Source organism: Ochotona curzoniae, unplaced genomic scaffold (assembly GCF_017591425.1).
Source record: "Ochotona curzoniae isolate NIBS_2020 unplaced genomic scaffold, NIBS_Ocur_1.0 contig_2699, whole genome shotgun sequence".
NCBI lineage: Eukaryota > Metazoa > Chordata > Mammalia > Lagomorpha > Ochotonidae > Ochotona > Ochotona curzoniae.
The window spans coordinates 4,474,838-4,499,215 of NW_024465561.1; the positions used below are offsets into that span (position 1 = coordinate 4,474,838).

Below are 24,378 nucleotides of genomic sequence, written 5' to 3' on the forward strand. Positions count from 1 at the left end.
TTAAATTATTTAAGATAATTCCTTCTGTATGTTGTCAGTTACGAGAACTAAGCACATTTGTAAATCCAGGAACTGAAATATATAATAATATCATTATATAATATTCATAATACACAATGCTCTTGAATATCCGTTTGCTGTATTATATCAGTTGCATGAGGCGTTTTTTGGTGAAAAAAATGCAGTGCAGGTATACAGCATTTCAACTCAGAGTTAGGGTATGCAAAAGAAAGAGCAATGTGGTACAAAACTGATGTTCAACAAATATGGCTCTACCCTTTTCCCTACCATCCAGCCAGTTTAGATAAAATCCTTTTTTACTTCCTTCAGATTAAAATATGAACGTGACATAATTTAACACTTCCAGAATTCTTGTTTGTCAGTATTAATACTGTCCTAATCATTTTCCGTTATGACTAACTTTTTCACTGAATATTATCCTATCACATCGTTTACTGGCTTACATGGTACTGAATGTAAATTTTGTACAGCTGAATACACAGTACATACATTCACCAATTCTGTAAACAAGTTAAATGGCCTGTTGCCTCTGGAAGCCTGTAAAATAAAGGGAAATGATCAAGGATTAAGAAATCCTTTTTCATATAACCTTAGCATTTGGCTTTCTTTCTTTGCTGCAAATGCAAACAAAATTAATTTCACATTGTCATTGTTCTGGATCTACAGGAAACGAGACAGAATGATCCAGAATTGCCACCTACCAGCAGGTAAGGTTTACTGGGCAGGCATTGTGATTTTACACTATTAATTCATCTAACCTTCCTAATAATGCTACAAGTATTACTAATCCTACTTTTTTTTTAAAAAAAAAAAAGATTTATTTTTATTATTCTTTTATTGGAAAGGCGGATATGCAGAGAGGAGAGACAGAGAGGAAGATCTTCCGTCTGATGATTCACTCCCCAAGTGAGCGCAATGGCCGATACTATGCCGATCTGAAGCCAGGAGCCTCTTCCGGGTCTCCCACGCGGGTGCAGGGTCCCAAAGCTTTGGGCCGTCCTCGACTGCCTTCACGGGCCACAAGCAGGGAGCTGGATGGGAAGCGGGGCTGCCGGGATTAGAACCGGCGCCCATATGGGATCCCGGGCGTGCAAGGCAAGGACCTTAACCACTGCGCCACCGCGCCGGGCCCACTAATCCTACTTTTTAAAGATTATTTATTTGAGAGACAGGGAATCAAACCAGTGACCGTGTCAGATGCCGGCACTGCAGCCAGTCACTTAACCTGCTATGCAACATCACTGGCCCCAATTCCCATTTCATGCTATGGCAAAAGGAGGTTCAACAAATTACCCAAGCTCACACACATAGCAAGTGTCAAGGCTAAGATTTTAAAACAAGATTTCAGTTTAGATTCTTAGCCATTATATCATATTGCTTCTCACATTCCAGAACAATGTAGCCTGAGAAAAAGTCATGCTAGAATTGAGGATGGATAGGTGGGCTAAGAGACACTCTGTCCTTGTTAGAAACAGAGTTCTCTGCTGGACTACTTCCCTACTCGTAAGACCCCCAAAAAGCAAATTCCTAGTGTCAGCATTGTGGTGAGTGGATAAAGTTGTTACCTGTGACTCTGGCATCCCAGATGGGTGCAGTCTGGAGTCCCAGCTGCTCCACTACTGATCCATTCCCTGCCAGTGTGCCCAGGAAAGCAGTGGAATGGCCCAACTGCTTGGGCCTCAGCATCCACGTGGGAGAACTAGAAGAAGCTCCTGGCTTTGGTCTGGCCCAGCCATGGCCATTGCATAACTGCCTTTCAAATAAAATTAAAAAATTTTTTTGTTTCTTTTTATTGCAAAGTCAGATATATAGAAGAGAGATAGAGAGGAATATCTTCCGTCCAATGATTCATTCCCCAAGCACCTGCAGTGGCCATAGTTGCATTGAACCAAAGCCAGAAGCCGGGAGCTTCTTCCGGGTCTCCCACGCAGGTGCAAGGTCCCAAGGTTTTGGGCCATCCTCGACTGCCTTCTCAGGCCACAGGCAGGGAGCTGGATGGATAGCAGGGCTGCTGGGACACGAACCGGCGCCCACATGGGATCCTGGCACATGCAAGGTATGTGCTAGACTACAGCACCGGGCTCAATTAAAACAATTTTTTAACTAAAGTTCTTTTTACGTATCTCCTGCTTTACCTTGCTTATTAACTCAAATCTGTGCAGAAGAGTAAAAAATATGTAGTGATTCCAAGTGGGTATATCAGTTTTTTTTTTTAATCACTGTCTAAAATCATGGGATAACACTATCCTGCAGATTTTTACAATATGAATGATTAGTAAAAAGAATTAACAGGAATAACTGAATGATTTCCAAAAATGCATACTTAATTAACTGGACAGCCATGGGGAGTTGGAGGAATGCCCTGGATTTGTACCATTCACATTGGGAGGGAAAAACGCGGGAATGCCTTCTTCTTGGGCATGGCAATCCAGAAAGTCATCGCACTTCTCCACCGTTCCACATCAGAAAGAGGAAGCACAAATTCACCTTTCATTGCATTTTCCTATGTGCAGCAATGAGCCTCTCCCTCCACAACAGCCTTCTTTGGAGAAAGGACGGACTGGTGGGGTGCGGGGAATGGATGCGTGAGACCCCCGGCCTTGTCTGAAAGCTGGTCAGAACTCGGCTGTCCCTGCTTCCCACACCCAAACGCAGAGAAAATGGAGGAAAGGACCAGAAACGTCTAGGTTGCAGCTCTTCCAATATTTCAGGGGCCGACCCTGACACGGTCCTCTAGGCTTCCATCCCTGACTTCCTTCCTGGGATTTTTCTTAGGGTACCACCCGAGAAGAAGACCGGAGATCGCGTGGGTTCAGGGTCTCTCAGAAACAAGCCCGGCCAAAAAACCAAGCCCCGCATCAAACCACACGACCTCCACCTTGCACCCATCTCTCCGACTAGGGGAAACGTAGAGGGCAGGACTCAGGCGGCCGCGTCTTCAGCGCTCCCGTTCCCATCACTATTCCTGTCACCCCACCACAGCCCGTTTCTCCCAGAAAAGCCGCGACCGCATGGATTCACGGCTCACCATCCTCAGGCAGCGCCGAACTTCAAGCATCATTATTCCCCAACGACAGCGGCACCCAGGACGCAAAGACGACGCCCTGCAGGGGCCGAGGGAGCCCTTAGCAGAGCCGAGGACGAGCCTAGACGAGCCCTTAGCAGAGCCAAGGGTGCGGGGGTGGGTGACGCGGTGTAGCCCAGTCCCTCGGGCCTGGTGGCCTCTGGGAAATGTAGCACAAGACCGGAAACGTAGAGAATTCGGGCTGTTGCTACTATCGGTGATAGGCGCCGCCTTGAGCGCGAAGGCTGCTGGGAGATGTAGTCTCCGCTAGGCGCTGACTGGTGACAGGGGATGCATGCCTTGCAGCTCTCAGGCGGCTGAGACGCTAAGTGGGTGTGGGTCCGGGTCCTGAGACTGACACACAAGAGAGGCGACTTAGGATTGTCTAGGATTGTCGCGGGTCTAAGTGTGCCTGATCCAGGCCGGGACCATGGACGCCTTTGTTGCATGGGACTGGATTTGCGTGTCATGATTCTAGAACCCTGCAGGTCTAAGTGTGCCTGACTCAGGCTTGGACCATGGACGCCTTTGTTGCATGGGACTGGATTTGCGTGTCATGATTCTAGAACCCTGCAGGTCTAAGTGTGTCTGACCCTGGCCGGGATCATGGACGCCTTTGGTTCGTGCGTGGGGGCTGGACCTGCGTGTCATTCTTGGGATGGTGTGTCGCACAGAGACCCCGGGGGAAGGTTAGGCTTAGTATACTAGCCCAACTCTGATACCTGATGGCGGTGACTGGGGAAGAGCCTGAGATATTTCTCCAAGGATGTGTCTGTTTTTCCGCAGGGCGTTGGGTGTATTTTTGAAGAACTACTGGTGGGTTAGGATTGTGACTGTGGCACAATTGGGCAAGGGAAAAGTAAATTTGCCATTACTTAGAGAAACTGAAATTATGTTTACCTAGAACCATTCCAACATTCCGTTTGCCGCTAATTCTTCAGTGTGTATCGTAAGAATAACACCTGAGTACACTTATGTGGTCATTTACATAGACACAGTTTAAGTATTAAATCAGCTTATTTAATATTGTTACAATTATATAATTACACCTTTTTTTTTAATATTTTTGCAATTTGTTTAATAATGCCTTAATAGTACTTTTTCCCCCTGGACCAACTTACATGTAGCATCTTTTTTGTCTATTAAGACTCCTTTAGATTTTTTTTAATGAAACTGACATTTTGAAGAGGACAGGCATTTATTTTCTACAGTATCTTTGATTTTGCTTGTTTCCTAATGACTAGGTTCAGATAATGCAGCTCTGAAAGTAAAGTACTTAAGCAATGCTGTGCCTTTTCAGTATGTTGCTTATGCAATGGACTGACGTTAGCATGCCCCATTAGTGGTGATGTTAACTTCGATTTCTTGGTTAACATATTTTACAGGTTTGGAATTAACACTTTTTAAGCTGATAAGATTCTTACAGAATATGTGAGTCTATATTATAATAAGGTTTTTTTTTTAAAATTATTTTCTGTGTGGCATTCATTGATGATTTCTGCTTGAATCACTTATTACTTGATAGTTAACAAAATAGTGATTTTTCTAGCCTTTAATCTTTTAAAATTTGTTAACATTTTCCTTGGAGAAAATTTTATGTTCATTTGTCAGTTATTAAATGAATGTCCATTACATTTACTTTATTTATTTATTTACATTACCCCAGATTTGGGTCATAGAAGCCTCTTCCAGTTAGCTATGATATCTTTAAAATAGTTTTATAAATGTTAAGTATTTCCTTATTTTTGGAATAAAAAGATGGTACAGATTCATTCTTTACTTATATTCTCTGGCCTTGGAATCAGCCATTCAATCTTTTGGTTCTATTTAATAGTTTGGCCTGGGTGGGCTGCTCCCTGACTTAGTTCTTGTGCCCACCTGCAGGAAGTGTGTCCCGACACAGGAGTTCCCCAAGCTCCTCCATCAAGATCTTTCTCAATGCCAGATCTCGTGCACACTGGTGGGTCCCTGGACCAGCCATAGTTAGTATACCTGCTGTCCCACAGGAACAGTGGCCTTTCCTGACCAGCCCTTACCCATTCCGGTTCTTAATGTTGGGTGCTACAGCCCAGCCAAGCCTGGTCCACACCCAGACACAATTCATGCATGGCTCAGTAGGGGCAGAGCTTCAGCTTAGCCAGTCCTACACCCACCCTGGTTCTCACAAATACCATTGGGTGCTGGAGTCTAGCCCAGTCTGGCGCATCCCAGACTCAGCCCATACACATGCCAAGGTACCCTGCAATCATATCCACACCAGACCACAAACCCCATTCTGGCCGTTGCGCTCTCCAATGGGAATCACACCCCAGCTAGGCACAGATTTTATGCGTGCCAGTGGTTGCTCTGACCCAGCCTGGCATAGCCCCTCATCTGTCTTAGCCTTTGCATTTGGATGCTGTGGCCTGGCCTGACCTAACCAGCTCCCAGTCTGAACTCTCACTGGTGGGTGCTGAAACCTGGCCCTGCCCAGTCTGCTCCCATCCCTGGCTCATGTAAACCAGTAGGTGTGATACCTTAGCCCAGCACGACCTGCACTCCAGCCTGGTTTCTGCACTTACCAGTGGGCTAAGATGTGCTCAGCCCTGCCTGGTCCTCCCCATTCCAAAACCAACCCACACACTTGCCAATGGATGTGGCTACCTTGCATAGCTTGCCCGACCCCTAAGTCTGGACCACATGTTCACCAGTGGTAGCTATGACCCAGTGGGGGGTTTCCCAGGTTCCCCCACTTGGCCCACTCTCAGACCCAGATCTTACATGCTCCAGCAGGTGCTAGGCGCTTGCCCAGCATAACCTGCCCCTTCACCTTGGTCTTTGTATGAGCTGATGGCCTGCCTCACACCCTATTTTAGAATGCACATGCAGGTGCTGCAGCATGGATCTGCCTACCCTATTTTCAGCCCTAGTACTCGTGAGTGTTGGCAGGGTCCATGTTCACACCTAGTTCAACCCATCACCCTCCCAACTCTCAAGCTAACCATATTGTTGGGCCCACTTATCCCCCTGCAAAATCTGCCCCTGGACGTGGTTCTATTGTGTGCTGGTTAGTGTCATGGCCCTGCCTGATGTGACCCATCTCCTGTTCCAACACTATCAGGTACTGGGATCTAGCTCTGCTAAACAGGTCCCTAGCCATAGTTTTTGTGTGAGGTGACGTGTAGCGGTCAGCAATGGTCTATACTTATAAGGCCATCTCAGGACTCCCGTGTGGGCTTTTGAATCAGTTCTACTCATACAGATTTTCCAGGCTCTCCACTCCAAACCACCAGGTCTCAGTTCCCTTGCCTACCTGCAAGTACAGCGGCTCTGTCGCTGGGTGTCCCTAAGGATTCATTCCTCACCTACGCACGTGGTGGCCTTATCCAAGGATGTCCCTAGGCGGCAATTCGTCACCCCCAAGTCCCCAAAGCCCATTGGTTGGCAGCCAGCGGGCAGAGTCCAGCGCCTGGTGAGCACTCTGGCTGCTCCCCCACAACCCCTGCTCCCACTCATCAGCCAAAAGTGGCCAATGAAGTGGAGGTTCCGCTTCGCATGACTGGCCCGCCCAACACTGTGCTTCGTAAAACACCAAGAAGGAAGCAGGAGCTATGTAGTTTCTTTTAGTGTTAAAGATTTATGGGACAGCTATCTGTGAAACATTCTGTATATAGTTGTTTGCATTGAAGTGAAAAGGTTAGAAACCTGTGCTTGTATAATGATAATCTTCACTGCCTGCTTTCTGCTTTGTGTCACATAGATGCTCACCGTCAGGTAGATACAGTCATGTTCACTGTCACGCGGACACCCATTGTCACGTAGATATTTACTATAAAAATCCCCACTTCCTGTCTTTCTTCTTTTCTGTATATCTGCTTTCTAATAAAAATAATCTTTTTAAAAAAATAAAACCACTTATTTTGTTTGCGGCGCTTCTTTGTTCATGGCAAGAAGTGGCTGCCTCACTGAAGAACAAAGACATTTCACTTGCCATGGAGTCTCACTCTTTCTTTGAACCCCAACAGCTGGTGCCCAATGTGTGGGACTCAGTGAAGGCAATGAAACTGAAAGGACTTGGGGACGCTCACAGTAAGTGAACTTTCGGCATTTCATTTAATATGGGAAATTCTGGTTCAGTCCGGGAACATTATGTGATCTTCTGCAGGGTTTATTACAGGGAACTGGAGTTAAGGTAAAAAAAAAAAAAAAAAAAAAAGTCAATGTGATGCTTTGTTTTCTTTTATTGCTAAGCATTGTTATTGGTTTCATCCTTCTGGAAGATGTGTGTTATAAAGTATGGAAAAAGGTATTAAAGCTCTCAGGAGAGCACAGCAGGAAGGAGAAATAATCCTTGTAAAATAACGACTCTGTGCTTCTCACTTCCTGAGCTTTACAGCCACTGCCGCCAGACACAGAGGATCCTGAGTTCTGTCAGAGATGGAGCTTGCTTCTCTTACGGAAGAGGGAACATTAAGGCCTTATTGATCAGCCGATCAGCTGGCTTCTTGACCTCTTGTGCCTTCACCCATCAATGTAGATTCAGCTGAAATCGATGAGGACAGAGGAGAGCCAAGCGCTCCTCACAGACGAGGGCTCCATCTACAGCCCCTCCTCACTCATCCTCCTCTTCCAACAAGGCAAAGGATTCTGAAAGTTCTGAGACTGATTCCAGTGCTTTTAAATGGATACTAACCAAAACCCAACATGGCCTCCTTCTAAAGGAGATTAGAAAAGGGGTTTCTGAACTTCAGACTATGGAGGTTGCACCTAAGAACAAAAGTTTACAAATATTCCTCCAACTTAAACCTACTCTGCTTCATCCCAGAGCAAGCATCATCCCCTCCTGCTTCAGGTTTGCAATCTGCGCCCTAGCCTTTTCCCTCGTAACGGCAGGGCATGTCCGGTTAATACTGATTTTATCCCACTTGAAGAGGCAGGATCTGAGAATCCTAGGGGACTTGATGTATTTGAGCATCAACATTTCAATATTAGATACCTTCAAAGAATTCAAAAAGGCCACAGCTTCATATGCAATGCATTCCACTTTTACCAGATTTTTGCTTCATGATTCCATATACAATTTCGCTAAAGTCGTTTTAGAAGGAAATTTGCTTTTACAATTCAGAAGTTGGTGGCAGGATGAGGCTCCACAACAAAAAAGGAGAAATCATAATACCGATGCGTGCACTGGTGTCTCCAGCGCCAGCTTGTAGGCCGGGGAGACCTCTTGGGAATCCAGGCTCGACTCCGAGAGAGTGATGAAGCAACCACTCAGGTTCGGAGACGCGCCTTGGGGGGGGGGGGGGGACGACAGGGTAGAGGACTCAGGGAAACGGCAGTCGTGAAACTTACACAGATTTTATAGCTCAACTAACTGAAGCTGTCTCATGCCATTTGACAGACATGCGAGAACTGCTTTTACAAACTCGGACTTATGAAAATGCTAACACAGACTGCCAAAAGGCTGTAAGCCTTAGCTGAGTGAAGGCAGCAGCCTTAATGATTATATTAAAACGATTGGGTCTGACACAGTAGCCTAGCAGCTAAAGTCCTTGCCTTGAACGTGCTGGGATCCCATATGGGTGCCGGTTCTAATCCTGGCAGCCCCTGCTTCTCAATCCTGGCAGTCCTGCTTTCCATCCAGCTCCCTGGGACGGCAGTCGAGGATGGCCCAAAGCAGTCGAGGATGTCCCAAAGCCTTGGGAGCCTGCACCCTGTGAGAGATCCAGAGGAGGCTCCTGGCTCCTGGCTTTGGACCAGCTCAGCTCTAGCTGTTGTGGACGCTTGGGGAGTGAGTCAACGGACAGAAGATCTATCTTTCTGTCTCTTCTCTCTGTATATCTGACTTTGCAATAAAAATACATCTTTTTAAAAAAGATTTAAAAATAACTCCTCTGCATGGTCCTTGCGCAAAAAGGAACTTCAAGTGGCTTCTTGGCACAATCTGTTCAGGGTTGCCAAACGCCTAGAGAATGTGGCTGCTGGCGGCCAGGCCCGCCCAGTACCTGCTGGGATCTTGAACTGTGCTTCCCAGTGGGACGCTGGAGAGCCACACTCTGGGGGCTGGGCTGTGAGAGAGACCACACTAGTGGGCTGTGAGAATGTTGTTACAAGTTCTTGTGACAGCGCAATAGTGGCTGCGTACTTAGAGCTAACGGGCAGAGTGAGGAAGAGAAAGGACTGCAAGTTACCATGGAGAATTCAAGTATCAAAGGTGTGGGGGTGGCTTGCTAAACTGGCTTGGCCGGATTCTGGCTGAAGGGGGTTCCTGGGGTCAAGGAGGAGTCCCGACTCTAGGTTCTCACCTCAGGAAAAGAAAAAAAAAAAAAAGTTTGGTCCAGGCAATCCTGGTCAGATGAGACAACCCCGACCCTCATCCCGAAGCCTCGGATAACGGCCCCCTACGGAGGAAGTTTTGTCTGGTTTCAGGGTTCCGGTCACCGGCTTTTGGTCGCCCGTCGCCTTGTGAACTACACTTCCCAGAAGCCTCTCGGTCCGGCGCTCCGTCCCGCGAGAACGAGACCCTCTTCTGTGGAAGGGGAGGGATCTTCAGGCTTGTTGGACGAATGGCCTTGGTGAGGGCCGAGTCGGGCTTGTGCCCGCCGGAGCTGAGGGAGCAGACCCGGCCGCGGGAGGCGCAGGTGAGGCGGCTGCGAGCCGGACGCCGCGGGAACCTGCGGTCTCGGGGTTGGAGGAGCGGGCCGAGGGGCGCGGGCTGAGTCCCTCGGGTGGGCGCGAGGACGACTTGGCTTGCGCGCCTGATGGGAGTTGGGCACCATGGGACCGGGTTTGGCGTTGCGCTTGCCAAGGTGAGACTCCGTAAGTGTGCGTGTTCACGGCTCTGCTACCCCGCGGGTGTAGGACGCCTGAACTGTGAGCCCGGTGGCTGTTGTCCCCGCGTGTTTGTGGTATTGTTGATGAAGGGCGCTTGTGAATTTATTCTCTGTGGCCCCGAAGTGCGTGTCCCCCGCAGTGTGAGAGGTGCCTTTGGGTCCCCAGTTGTCTGTCTCCATGGGGTGTGTAACTCTGGGCAGCCCCTTGGGTTTGGGTTTGGGATGCTTGTGACAGCCGTGTGGCTGAAGTCATGCGTGTAACTGGTTTTTTGTTTTTTGTTTTTTGTTTTTTTTGGCCAGTGTAGGTTTTTGGCATCTTTGTGTCTTTGGGACTTGGGGCGCAGGAGACCCTGGGGAGCCCAGGCGCAGAGTCTGCGCACAGCTGCAGGGGACGCTGCCTGGTTGGGGACGTGGGATCCAGGATAGACTTCTCTGGCCTCCTTCCGTAGGTGGCAGGCGGGCAAGCCTCAGACCCCGCAAGAGCCTGGTGTTTGCTATTTTCTGGGTTCCCAGCGCTGCGCCCCGCTTGCGTAGAAGTCTCCAGAAAGGTGTAAAGAATGGCTTTGGAAACCCCACAAGGCTCTTGCAAGGTAGTTGCTGTTTCCTCAAATTCGTTGTTGTCAAGACGTGACTTGCTTGCTTCTTGTGTCAATGCTTGCTCATCTGGTGACCCCGAGGTAACTTTCTCTTTGAGAAAATGTGATGGCTCCACACCCCAGCTTTCCCTCCTCCCACACACCTGATTTCCCCTTATTGTCAGGTGAGTTTAATTTTTAAATTTATGGTGTCTTTTACAAAAATACTGTTTCTAATTATAAAGCATGATTATTTTGAACTCAAATGTACTGAAATCTCCAATGAAGAAATTCCGATTTCCTGTTGAAACCAGTGCCAACTTTTGATGTTTCCTTTCTAGCAGTATGTTTTATGTGTCCGTGTAAGGTGGGAATTTTACAAATTAAATTCATATGTTTATACAGCATCTCTTTGGTGCATAATTATTTAGCTTATTTCTTTAAGATCATAGACAGAAATGGTATACAACGCCGTTTTGTGCAGTTTAACAAGTTGTATAAACCCGTGGAAGGAGGACACAGATGAAGAAATAGAACACAACCCTCATCACCGAGGGAGACCGGGGCCTCCCCCTCCACCGCGGCACACAGCACTCTAGTCCTTTGGTGCTAATCGCTGCAATCATTTCCTAGCCTCTCATCTAGATATTACTCCTCAGACCAAATAGGTTTAATTTTTGTCGTTTTCTAGCTCTGCTAATGAATAGCATTCGTACACTTTCAGTTTTTCTAGAAAATGCCAAACTGTTCTCAAGAGGCACCATGCAAATTTTGACTTGTAGTAACAGTTGACAGACATGGCCCCTGTCTTGTGTCTGAGCCAGGCTTCAGCATCTTCCTCCTTTTTAATTTTTGCTGATTTGCTAAACGTTGCCATGTTTAATTTACATTTCTTTTTTTTATTCATGAAATTGGTCAGCAACTCATGATCATTGTAAGATACTTATTTAAATACTTTTCCAATTTTGATTGGGTTTTCTCTGATACAAATATAGAGTATATATTAACTTATGTATCAGAGGAATCTAATGTGCCATAAATAAGATATATATACATGTATAAATATCTTTTGTATAAAATCTTTTCAGTTATGTGTATGACAAAAATATTTTCTCCTGGCTTGGATTTTCACTTTTTATGATAGCTTTTTGTTAGTGAGAGCTTCTAGCTTTCAGTGTAAGGAAATCTTTTCCTATGATTATTGTTTGCTCAATAATTTTCTGCTCTAAGAGAGAATGTTTTCTTCTCTGCTCTCTTCTAAAAGCTTTCTAGTTTTCAGTTATAACAGAGCTTATCACTAGGAATTAATTTCTGTAGCATAAGGATTTTTTTGCTAATGTGAGATCCAGTTATATCATTGGCATTTATTGAAAAGTTGGTGTATAGTCTCTTTTTGGTAAAAACCAAGGGACTATGTATAATGACTGTTTCTGGAGTCTATGTTCTGACCATTGGTTTGCTTGTCACTCCTTAAAGGAATGCCTCACCATCTTATTTATTGTAAGTTTACATGTGGAGGATGGCCTCCTGCCTTCCCACAATCCATGAATGCCTTGGCTGTGTTCCTTCACGTTTGCATGTAAATATATAAATCAACTTGGATTTTTGATTGAACTGTATTGTATTTATCTGAGTAGAAATTGGAGTTCTTTTCTGATAGACATGATATAGTTGTTCTTTATGTTTCCCAGTAAGGTCTTATTTATTTTTTGTAAGTAGTTCTTGACAGGAATTATACAGTATACAATATGTGATGTATATTTTCTTTCTTCATTGACTATCAGAAATCTGAATACTTCATATAATGAGCAATTGTAATCAAATTATTTAGCCTGGACTTTTCATGTTAAATACCTATAACGTTTACTCCTTTTCTTCTTTCTATTATACTTCCTCCGTTTATTATTTTAATAAAAAAAATCAGCTTGATTAGAATAAAGTGATTGCTCTATGCTAACTTGAATAGATATGTTGTGCCAGGAAGGATTTGTGTGGGCATTTGACGTAGCAGTTGAGATGCTTCTTGGGGTGCCAGTGTCCCAAGTCAGAGTGCCTGCATCTTCTTGCTGATGCACTCTTGGGGGGCTGCACGTGATGGCTCAAGTACTTAGATCATTCCCGTCCTTTTGGGAGACCTGGGTTGTGTTCCTGACTCCTGGCTTCAGCGTGGTGCAACCCTGGCTATGCAGGCGAAGGGGGGATGAAGCAGCAGAGGGAGGAGATCTCTGTCTTTCTCTCCGTCTCTATGTCTCTCAAAAGAGTTTGAAATGGGAGTGGGAGAGAATAGATTTGAAAATTCCCTCTAATGTCCTCTAAGCTTTGGACTCCTCCATTTAAATACACTTCTTCCTTCCTGTGGACCTCTAACTTCAGCTGGGAGTGGAACGGAAACATGGCTTACAATTTCTCCTTCAAATATTTCTTGGGATTTGGACAAGGTATTGACTTTCTGTGTTAACAGGTTACTGCTAACTACCTGGGGAAAGATAGAACTGGGCTAATGATTATTTTGTGTGGTATCCTTCCATTTTACTTTCTTCAGTTCCTTACTAATGTTGCTAAATTTTTTAAGTTCTTAGCCTCCTGAAATACTTCCTTAGATATGGACGGTAGGAAAATTGCATATTGATTTAGATATTTACTGTCTAATTTTTAAAAAAGATTTTTAACATTTATTGGAAAGTCAGATATACAGAGAAAAGGAGAGATAGGATAGATAGATAGAAGGAGAGAAGGATAGATCTTCCATCTGTTGATTTATTCCCCAAGCATCCTCAACGGCCAGAGCTGCACCAATCCAAAATCAGGAACCCGGAGCCTCTTCCAGGTCTCCCACGCGACTGCAGGGTCCCAAGGCTTTGTGCTGTCCTGTAATGCCTTCTCAGGCCACAGGCAGGGAGCTAGATGGGAAGTGGGGCCGCCTGGTTAGAACCGGCGACCATATGTTATCTGGCGCTTTCGAGGTGAGGACTTTAGCCGCTAAGCCACCACGCTGGGCCCAACTATCTAATATTTTTTGTAACATCTGCTCCAGTCAAGTCTGTTTCATTTTGTATCTTAGATTTTTCTCCCTGCCGCATTTAATTTTTAGCTCTGTCCTCTCCCTGCACCTGTTGGCCCCACAATGCTGTCTATCTCTACCATCCCTTCTCATCAATGCTTCAGTTCAAATCTTGGTTTTGTTGGAAAAGAAATTGTATTATCAGTTGTTTTACCTACTTTAATCCCTCTGTAATATGCTGTAAACTGTGTTCTCAGCTGCTTGACATTTGAATGAGCGATAATACCTCTCTGCCATTGGTACTATATGTGTGGAACACCTGATCTCATTATCTCTTAGATAAGTATTTGCTCTCTCTCTTTCTTTCCATTCTCAGGCCCTTGATGGGAATTGTTGTATAAACTGTTTACAGAAAGGTATAGGGTTTTTTCCTAAAGAATTCTGTATGTAAGTTTTGCTGCATAGCTACATTGTAAGCTCTCTAGAAACGGGATTTAATTCTCTTAAATACATAACTCTGCAATCCATTTTAAATTTGTTTTGCTATGAAATAAGGATCTAAATGCAGTTTTTAAAAAATTTCCCCAGTATCATCCCTGCAACCTATTTGATAAATTCTTTTCCCTGGACTTTGTATTGCCTTCTTCAGGCTGATGTATTATTTAAATTATATAATTAAATATTAATAGTATTAATGGATTGTATTAATATAATAAATAGTGTTTGCTACATATTTAAAATTTTCACATTATTGATATATGTCTTTATGCATCTACCTGTACAATCTTTAGATTTGGGGACCCGGCACAATAGCGTAGCGGCTAAAATTCTCGCCTTGAACGCGCCAGCATCCCATATGGGCACCGGTTCTAATCCCAGTAGCCCCACTTCCCATTCAGCTCCCTGCTTGTGGCTTGGGAAAGCAATCTAGGGTGGGCCAAAGCTTTGAGACCCTGCACTCATGTGGGAGACCCAGAAGAGGCTTCTGGCTTTGGATCGGCTCAACTCCAGCTGTTGCAGCTGCTTGGGGAGTGAACCATCGGAAGGAAGATCTTCCTCTCTGTCTCTACTCCTCTCTGTATATCTGACTTTGCAATAAAAATAAATAAATCTTTTTTAAAAAAAACTTTAGATTTTGAAAGAAAAATCTTTGAATACTTGATTAGATATAACCCTTCTTTTCTAGATTTTACTCAGTCTTTATTCTTTTCATTATGAAGAGAATTCCTTTTTATCGTATATTAAGGGTCATAGAGAAGTGTGGATCCCTTTGGATCTTACAACTTAGGACGCAGGAGCTCTGTCACATGAAAAAGACACATGGGACCAAGGATCAGGAGTCCAGAGGAAAAAGTTTAGTGTAAGCTTTCCTTCTACTCACGCTACCTGGCTCTCTGGACAGCCTTGAGAGCAGACAGTCCTAGGACTATTTTGACTACAAGGACACCTGGTCTTCTAGTTAGTGAGACACAGTTTACGCAATATGGTAGTTACAAACCTCCAAGGCATTACTGCTAAAGCACTGCCTAGTTCCCATGAACTTGGATTCTTTCTCTAGGTCATTAGGCTACAATTGTTTTCCGAATAGAAAAGCACACCTAGCAGGGAGTGGGCCGGGGAGTGCGGTGGCAGAGCCGGCACCTAGCCATGTCCCCAGGGAGCCATTCAGTGTAGCCACCTAAACATGCTTGTCTCAGGACCTTCCAGAAGACCGAAGGCACTCCAGGGTTCAGGGCCTGCTTCTCGGTCTCAGCAGGCACTCCTCCAAGCCCCTGGCAGTTACAGAAAACTTAAGGAAAAAATAAAAGTTACTGTAATTTTGTGATTTAAAGATAACTGCTGTCAAGTCATTAGCATAAATACAATTCTTTTTAATGAGATCATTCTGTGGCTACTATCCTATTACTAGGCTTTATCTTGCCAAAATATGATTCAACAACTGCCTTTGTCATTAACATGTATCTTTGTTTTGAGTTGTCATGGCTTTTTGGTATTACCATTTTATCAAACCCCTTATGTTGACTGTAGTTTAGTATAAATTATTGACATAAATAATATACATTCCTAGTGTGTTTTTATTTTTTTACCCAAATTATAATTAGATAGGTAATTCATGTTTTTTTTGTGTGTGAAAATGATTCATTTCTTCTACATAGGCTGAAGTCCATGTGACTACAGTCCCTCAGTCTTTTCAAGTTTAGCTGAAAATCAGTGCTTTTTCAGCTTTTGTTGTATGCATTTAAATATGTACACATGTAAGTGTGTGTTAGATCTTGTTTTATTGCTTAAAATATATCTATATAAAGAGGGTCACAACTGACAACCAAAAGATGGGATATATGATAGAAAGTGCTCATATAATAGGGTTGGTCCCAAGAGGGAGTTGGTTCATGTAAAATCCCTAGAACAAGAATTGATATGTTGAAATTATGTTTCAATGTAGTATTATTTTGTTACAATAATACAAAAAGTACAGCTACAGCAGTGACATTTTGTTCCTTGTTTGGTTAGTGTCAGGGTCTAAATTGTGTACTTTGAAATTTGTGTGTTGAAGAACATCAACCTCAGCACTTTAGAATGTGACTGTCTTTGGAAATAAGGCCTTTGAAGGGATGGTTAATGTAAAGTGAGCATATTTAAATGAGCTCTGACCCAATCTGACTAATATTCTTACAAGAAAAAAAAAAAATTAGGGTGCTGGCGCAGTGGTTCAACAAGTTAGTCCTCCACCTGCAACACCAGCTATCCATGTTAGCACCGGTTCAAGTGCCGGCTGCTGTACTTAATCTATCTCCTTGTGTGTGGCCTGGGAAAGCAATAGAGTATGGCTCAAGTCCTAGGGTCTTTAAAAGAAAAAGAAAAATTTGGACACATGAAAAAATATCAAGGTTGCTCACATGCAGGCAACAACAGGTGACCATCTGCCAACCAAGGAAGGAGGCCCCAGAAGAAACCAGATCTGTGGATATTTAGGATCTTGAGCGGACAAATGTCCATTGTATAAGCCTGTATAAGCCTACCTGTATATATGTTATTACAGAGCTAACAAATTAATACAGTAAGGAAGTTTTATCTTCATGGGTCACACAGTATGCGTGCCCCCTGTATCATGCTGAGATTGGATCTGCATAAATCTAGTGGCTACAGAAGGATTCTAATGGGTTGGGGGGGATGATCACCCCCTTTGAAGATGCTAGTCCTGGTGATGTTAGGGTTTTCACTCAGAAATTAGTCTGTTAAATACCACACTGCCAGTTATTCCTGGTAAGAGAATTCCAAGTGTCTTCTTTGTCAGTTTCATCTGGATCCCAACCAGATGTCCTAATTCATATTTCTTTTTTTTTTAAAGATTTATTTATTTATTGGAAAATCAGATATACAGAGAGGAGGAGAGACAGAGAGGAAGGTCTTTCGTCCGATTATTCACTCCCCAAGTGAGCACAACGGCTGATGTTATGCCGATTCGAAGCCAAAATCCAGGATCTTCTCCTGGGTCTCCCACACAGGTGCAGGGTCCAAAAGCTTTGGGCCGTCCTTGACTGTTTTCCCAGGCCACAAGCAGGGAGCTGGATGGGAAGTGGATCTGCCGGGATTAGAACCGGTGCCCATATGGGATACTGGCGCATTCAAGGTGAGGACTTTAGCCGCTAGGCAACACCTCCAGGCCCATATGAATATATTTATGGCTTTTTGTTATGTGCCATATTTTATTTTTCTATTGCTGTGCCAGTGCTTTAGTCAATTAATTATTTGTTTTATAATAAGTCATATCTGATCAAGCAAATCTCTTCAGTTTATTTTTAAGGAGTGTCTTGATCATTTAGTGTTGCATATTGAGTTGTAGAATCATCTTGTTGGAGTTCATGAAAAGCAGCCAGAGCTGAGCCAATCTGAATCCAAGAGCCAGAGCTTTTCCAGGTCTCCCACGCGGGTGCAGGGTCCCAAGGTTTTTTTTTTTAGTTGGATAAATTTTCTTTTTCATAATTTTTACATATTTGAGTAAGGTACAAATGGTCAAGGGCTAGAAGAAAGTGGGTGAAACCATTGTTTTGACATTCTCTTTTTTCCTTCCTGTATCTGGGGGGAAATTGGGAGACAAAAGGAGATACTACACCCAGCCTCCCGGCCACCCCAGGGTCCTTGATGTGTGGCATGCTCCGAGGGTACTGCTGAAGTGATTTTGAGTTCTGTATTGCTGCAAATCTTGCCACTCCAATCATGATGAAATCTCTCCAGATTCCACTGGCTGACGTAGTCCACCTTAGAGTCTCCGTTTGCCTAGGTGTTCACTGCCAGACAGGCCCACAGCCATAGCTTGCATGTGCACTGGCGTGTGGTAGTCAGCCATGCTCCATGCTAACAGGCCCAACCCAGGACTCGAATGTGAGCTGCTGCATCAGTCTGACCCAGAGAGATCTTCAGGCCTCTCCCTTCCAAACTACCAGGTCTCAGTCCCCTCATTTACCTGCAAGTACAGTGGCTCTGTCGTTGGGTGTCCCTCAGGATTCATTCCTCACCTACACATACAATGGCCTTATCCATGGAGATCTCTAGGCAGTAATTCTGTACCCCCACGACCCCCAGGCTTGCCACTGGGCAGCCAGCAGATGAAGCCTGACGCCAGTTGGCGCTCTGCCCCCCCATGAGCCCAGGACACTCCCTGTGCCTAGCAGCAGTGGATGGGAAGTTAGGATCCCATGCAGGAAGCCTGGGCCAACACGGGTACCCCCATGGCTTGGGGATCCAGACACCCGTGCCACTGCTCAGACTTACCCTGACTCCGCCCTAGTTCTATTTCATTGATGTATATTTCTGTTGTTAAAACAGTATCTCACTATTTTGATTACCTTAGATTTGTGTTAATAAGTTTGAGGTGGGAAAAGTGAGCTTACCTGGTTTTTCTTTTTCAATATTATTTTGGCTTTTGAGGACTCATTCCAGTCCCATATGAATTTGACAGTTGGCTTTGTCATTTCTCTGAAGGCCACTAAAGTCTTGATGCAAATTGGGGAACACTGCTGTTTTATTAATGTTGTTTTCCAGTCTGTGAAGATTGCATGCTATCTTAATCCCATCTGATGCATTCAAATCCCAGTCCAGCACCAAACTAGTGTCAGACCTCAGTTAGGAGCCCGCTGGTCCTCGGTAAACGTCCTGCTGCTTCAGACCAACTGGCTGTAAAACGAGGGCGTTCCGTGTTCACTTCCTTTTAGGATTAGTTACCTGCTACGATGCCCACAGACCTTGAAAATGCACTACCTTAAGATTACAATCCAGGGCCCGTCGGCGTGGCCTCATGACTAAAGTCGTCACCTTCAACGTGCCGGGATCCCATATGGGGTCCAAGGTTATCTTATATGAGATTTCAGAATCACTCTTTGATTACCAGAGCTGAAATTCGGTGTCTTCATTTGTTTTCATTCTTGCAATCTTTGATAATATTGAAGTAACCCCTTTATTCTCGTCACTTCTCTAGGATTTAAAGGTACATTGTTAATTATTCTACTACCCTTTTTTCTTTCCTGTGAGGTTAATTCAGATTTTATAAGAAAATCTAGCTTTTATTCAAATGATATAAACAAATTTTGTTTTTAATGCAGAATATTCCTTTCCCCATTATTCATTCTATACTCAACACATTAGTTTCTCATATGAAACCTGCTACATACCTTTCTGCCTCATGGAGGTTATATGCAAATTCTGTTATTTGACCATCTTTCCTGGCTTTTTTCCTCTAGAGTATATTTGTTTATTTTTCCAGTGAAACTTATGAAATTGTGATCCTGATAACACATAAGTGTATGTGAAACTGCATTCATCCTCTAAAAAAAAAATCAGGTGGGAAAAAGACATCTGTATATCTATGAAGCTCTCTAAATCTTCAGACGGGCGATGGCACAGTGGTTGAGGTCCTCGCCTTGCACGCCCGGGATCCCATATGGGCGCCGGTTCTAATCCCAGCAGCCCCGCTTCCCTTCCAGCTCCATGCTTGTGGCCTGGGAAAGCAGTCGAGGACGGCCCAAAGCTTTGGGACCCTGCACCTGTGTGGGAGACCCGGAGGAGGCTCCTGGCTTCGAATCGGCATAACATCAGCCGTTGTGCTCACTTGGGGAGTGAATCATGGGACGGAAGATCTTCCTCTCTGTCTCTCCTCTCTGTATATCTGCCTTTCCAATAAAAAAATAAAAAAATCTACAGACATTTTATCTAAATCATTGTTTAGGAATAATTGGCCTAATCTGTTTTCCTAAATATCTCCTTTTACAATGGGACATTTTCTTGTTCTGTTATCCTTATCGGCTTCTCAAATTGCCCAATCAAATTTGAGTCCTGTATAAGTCACTCACTTTTTATGAGAGTTAATTTCAATCACATCTTTCATATCTACGATAAAAGTTTCATTTCTTTCAGAACACAAAAAAAGTGAATGTTTGCTGTTATATTTTCTTTCAGACTATGAGTCAAGGTTGAGAACAAGAAATTATTTCTGAAAAGAAAGGATATTTATGGAATCATCCTGGAGGGAGATAATGGAAAGACTTACAAAACACAACATTGAGTGTTCAAGTTTCAGAGGCGATTGGGAATGTAAAAGCCAGTTTGAGAGAAAAGAGATACCTCAGGAAGGACATTTCAGTCAAATGATACTTACTGAAGACATGTCCACTTTCAGGACCCAGCATCAGACCGATCATAGTGAAGAGAAACTCCTTGAATGTAAAGAATGTGGGAAGGATTTTAGTTTTGTGTCAGTCCTTATTCGACATCAGCGAATTCATACTGGTGAGAAACCTTATAAGTGTAAAGAATGTGGCAAGGCTTTTGGTAGTGGTGCAAACCTTGCTTACCATCAGCGAATTCACACTGGTGAGAAGCCTTATGCATGTAAGGAGTGTGGCAAAGCCTTTGGTAGTGGCTCCAACCTTACCCATCATCAAAGAATTCATACTGGTGAGAAACCCTATGAATGTAAGGATTGTGGGAAAGCCTTTAGTTTTGGATCAGGCCTTATTCGACATCAGATCATTCACAGTGGTGAAAAGCCGTATGAATGTAAGGAGTGTGGGAAGTCATTCAATTTTGAATCAGCCCTCACCCGGCATCAAAGGATTCACACAGGTGAGAAACCTTATGAATGCAAAGATTGTGGGAAAGCTTTTGGCAGTGGTTCCAACCTTACTCAGCATCGGAGGATTCATACTGGTGAGAAACCTTATGTATGTAAATCATGCGGCATGGCATTTAGTAGTGGTTCAGCTCTCACTCGGCATCAGAGAATTCATACCGGAGAAAAACCATATATATGTAATGAATGTGGGAAGACCTTTAGTTTTGGATCAGCCCTGACTCGTCATCAAAGAATTCACACTGGTGAGAAACCTTACATGTGTAAGGAATGTGGGAAGGCTTTTAATAGTGGCTCAGACCTCACTCAGCATCAGAGAATTCACACTGGTGAGAAACCCTATGAGTGTAAGGAGTGTGAGAAAGCCTTTAGAAGTGGTTCAAAACTCATTCAGCACCAAAGAATGCACACTGGGGAAAAGCCTTATGAATGCAAGGAATGTGGCAAGACCTTTGGTGGTAGTTCAGATCTTATACAACATCAGAGAATTCATACTGGAGTGAAACCCTATGAATGTAAGGAATGTGGGAAGACTTTTGGTAGTGGCTCAAAACTTATCCAACATCAGCTAACTCATACAGGTGAAAAACCCTATGAATGTAAACAATGTGGAAAGTCTTTTAATAGTGGCTCAGCTCTTAACAGGCACCAGAGAATACATACTAGTGAGAAATCTTATGAATGTAAGGAATGTGGGAAGGCTTTTCATGGTATCTGGAGCCTTACTCAACACCGGACAGTTCACACTGGTGAGGAACTTTATGAATGCAAGGAATATGGAAAGACTTTTCAGAGATGTTCAGAAATTTCAGCAACATAAGAAAGCTCATTGTTCCGTGAATTTGAAACTTATGAACTGAAATTAGGTGATTAAGAAAGGACTTTCAACACATGACAGAAGAATCACACCAATGACAGTCTCTTCAAATGTAGTTCAGGGGCAAATGCTGTACTTATTTTTCATGTGTTAATCAGGCTAAGAAAGTTGTACAGGAAAAGAATCACTCCAACTAAAGTCTTTGAAGATCATTATCTACACTCCTTTGTTATTATTTTCAAAATAGTCTTACTTATAAACACTAAACATTCTTAAAAACATGTTAACTGTATTTTTCCTTTAAGCATTGAAAGCTAATTTTGTTAGTTTTTCTACTTTTATTTTTAAATTTTTTGTGTATGTATTATACAAAATTACTGATCCATTTTGAAATAAATTTAACTATTGAAAATCTGTTATTTCCTATCCCCAGTCCTCATCCGAACACCATTCACTGTTCAATAACTATCTACTTTCATGTTTTCTTTGGCTATTTGATGGTAAGTTATATTTTTGTTCATGACGCTTGAGTAGCAGTTCAATAGTTTTGAAATTGCACCCATTTGGTTACTGTGTTGCCCTGTTTATGGTAGATAGCTGTTGCTTTGAAGTATCTTTCATTATCTGATGGGTCTATACCTTTTGTTTTGAAAGATTGTTTTATTTTTCTTTTATAAATATATTCTTCATTTTACAAAACAACTTCCCATCCATAAAATGTAGATTAAAAACATAAAAATAGATATGCTTACATTAGTCTTGGCAATCATGGATAGTCACTGTCAAACTTGGAGCAAACCCTTTATGACTTATCTCATGTTGGAAAGAAAGTGTAATTATGATATTACTATAACCAGGCTTTAATATCTTTTTCTGTACAATACACTGTCAATATTTTATTGGCTTTAGATTATACACCTGTCTTTTTCAAACCTTTGTTTTGTCAAATGCTAGACATTTTGCCATTATAAATAGTCCTACTGATACCTTTTGTATGTGTGCACCTTGTTTATCCTTCAATTCAGAGATAATGTGGGGTTCTGTTACTTGCAGGTTTATACATTGTAGATTCAGCTGTGCTTCTTTTTGACCAACATGCTGACCTCAGTTTCTCTACTATGTGAACAAGTTGACTCTTCCCAGATCATTTATACACATATATGATACACATATGGTAATATGAGCACAATTAGGGTACTTGTATGGATTCTGTAACTTTCCTCATTAATATTAGCCATCAGAATTATTATTTTCTTCAGGTTCTTATTTATGGAAAAACTTAACCATGATAAGTACCTGCTTATCAGCAAATGGAGAAAGACAGTCTTATAAAGAATGTAGGAAATTTTGAATAAGATTGTCCATCCTAAACAAAAATACAAGACTATAAATTGTGAGAATTTAAATACACCATAATAGTACCAGGATAGAAGTGAAAAATGAAACCATGATAGCCCTTCCATGATTTGGATCACTACAGATCTGCATCAAATAAAATAAAAACTACTTTTAAATTTTTTGTTTCAGACTAGTTTTCTGAAGTAATAGTTTCCAAAGAGCCCACATTCAGCTTCCCCTAATGTAAACATCTTGTATTACTATGATAGATCTCCCATAATGTACAAACCACACCCAGCTTCCTTTATTAACACTACATTAATGTATGTATGTCACAATTATTGAACCAAAGCAGTTTCCCTTTTTAAAATTTATTTTTACTTTTTCTTTTGAAGATGTATTTTTTAATTGAAAACTCAGACTTACAGAGAGAAGGAGAGACAGAAAGATCATTCATCTACTGGTTCATTCCCCAAATAGCTGCAATGACTGAAGCTGAGCCCATTCAAAGCCAGAAGCTAAGAGCTTCTTCCGGGTCTCCCACCCAGTGCAGAGTCCCAAGGCTTTGGGCCTTCCTCTACTACTTTCTCAAGCCACAATCAGGGAGCTGGAAAGGGTAGTGGAGCAGCCAGGATATGTACCAGTGCCCATATGGGATCCTGGTGCATGAAAGGCGACGGCTTTAACCACTAGACTACCACGCTGGGTCCTATTTTATTTGTAATAATAGATGTTTAAATGATGTTTAGAGTTGAGAGGTACACATGCCCATGTGGACCACCAATTAGGATGAGGAGGGTCAAGGAATGGGAGAATGGATGAGATAGCTGCCTCAAATAATTTTCTTGTGGTATCTGAGGGAAATATAGAGAAAAGAGGAGAGGGCTGCTCCCAGCAACCCAACGACATTAGTACCCAGGAATGGGGGACAGCCACCCAATGTCATCCTAGGGTTCCTGATGTGGACTATGTTCTGAGGATACCGCTTAAGTGGTTTTGATAGTTCTGAGATGTTGTTGATTTAGTTGCTCCAAGGTTAGGAAATCTTTCCAAGGTCCATTGGCTGACATAATTCACCTTGAGTCTCAATTCACTTAGATACTTAGCCAGGAGAGTTGTCCAATTTGTTCTGCCCTCTGTGGTACTAAACATACTCTGCAGGCTTCAGACCCCAACCTGATTCCTGTGTGTGTCAGCCAGTTTGGGGTCTGGCTCAGTCCATCATACATCAGCCTACACATATACTGGTTGTTGCAGTCACCTGGTCAATTCTGTCACCAGCCCCGCCTCATACGCAAGCCAATAGATGTGGCACAGCACAACCCAGCCCACCAAATTCTCTGCCCTCACATTCACCAGAAGGAACTGCAGGCTAGTTGGAGTAACTCCTAATAGCCCCCACTAGGCCTGCCCCCAGTCCTGGTTCCTATGCATGCCAGTAAGTGCAGCAGACTGGTGCACTCTGTCCTACATCCTATTCAAATCTTGTTCACATCAATGAGCACTGGAGCCTAGCTCAGCCAAACTGATCCCTCTATCAGGCCGCGCTCATGCTGATGGGTCCCCTGCCTGTCTAGCCAAGCCCGCCCCCAGCCCTGGTTGTCATGCTCACTAGTGAGAGTTG

The 24,378-nt window shown here is 43.4% G+C and overlaps 2 protein-coding genes across 3 annotated transcripts in view; one reads left to right on the forward strand and one right to left on the reverse strand.

Annotated features, from left to right (window-relative positions):
- Positions 1-24,378, forward strand: part of LOC121153685 (zinc finger protein 420) — a 363,018-nt gene that overhangs the window by 159,939 nt on the left and 178,701 nt on the right. Inside the window, exons 1-2 of one of the 2 annotated variants that reach the window (XM_040976381.1) lie at positions 9,623-9,705; positions 19,927-21,827. In XM_040976381.1, the coding sequence (XP_040832315.1) occupies positions 19,980-21,419 (1,440 nt within the window). In that variant the 5' untranslated portion in view covers positions 9,623-9,705; positions 19,927-19,979 and the 3' untranslated portion in view covers positions 21,420-21,827. Of the gene's footprint in view, positions 1-9,622; positions 9,706-19,926; positions 21,828-24,378 lie in introns of those variants that run through there. The other variant, XM_040976377.1, reaches the window with a different exon arrangement.
- Positions 1-24,378, reverse strand: part of LOC121153688 (zinc finger protein 729-like) — a 107,234-nt gene that overhangs the window by 18,534 nt on the left and 64,322 nt on the right. The window lies entirely within an intron of this gene.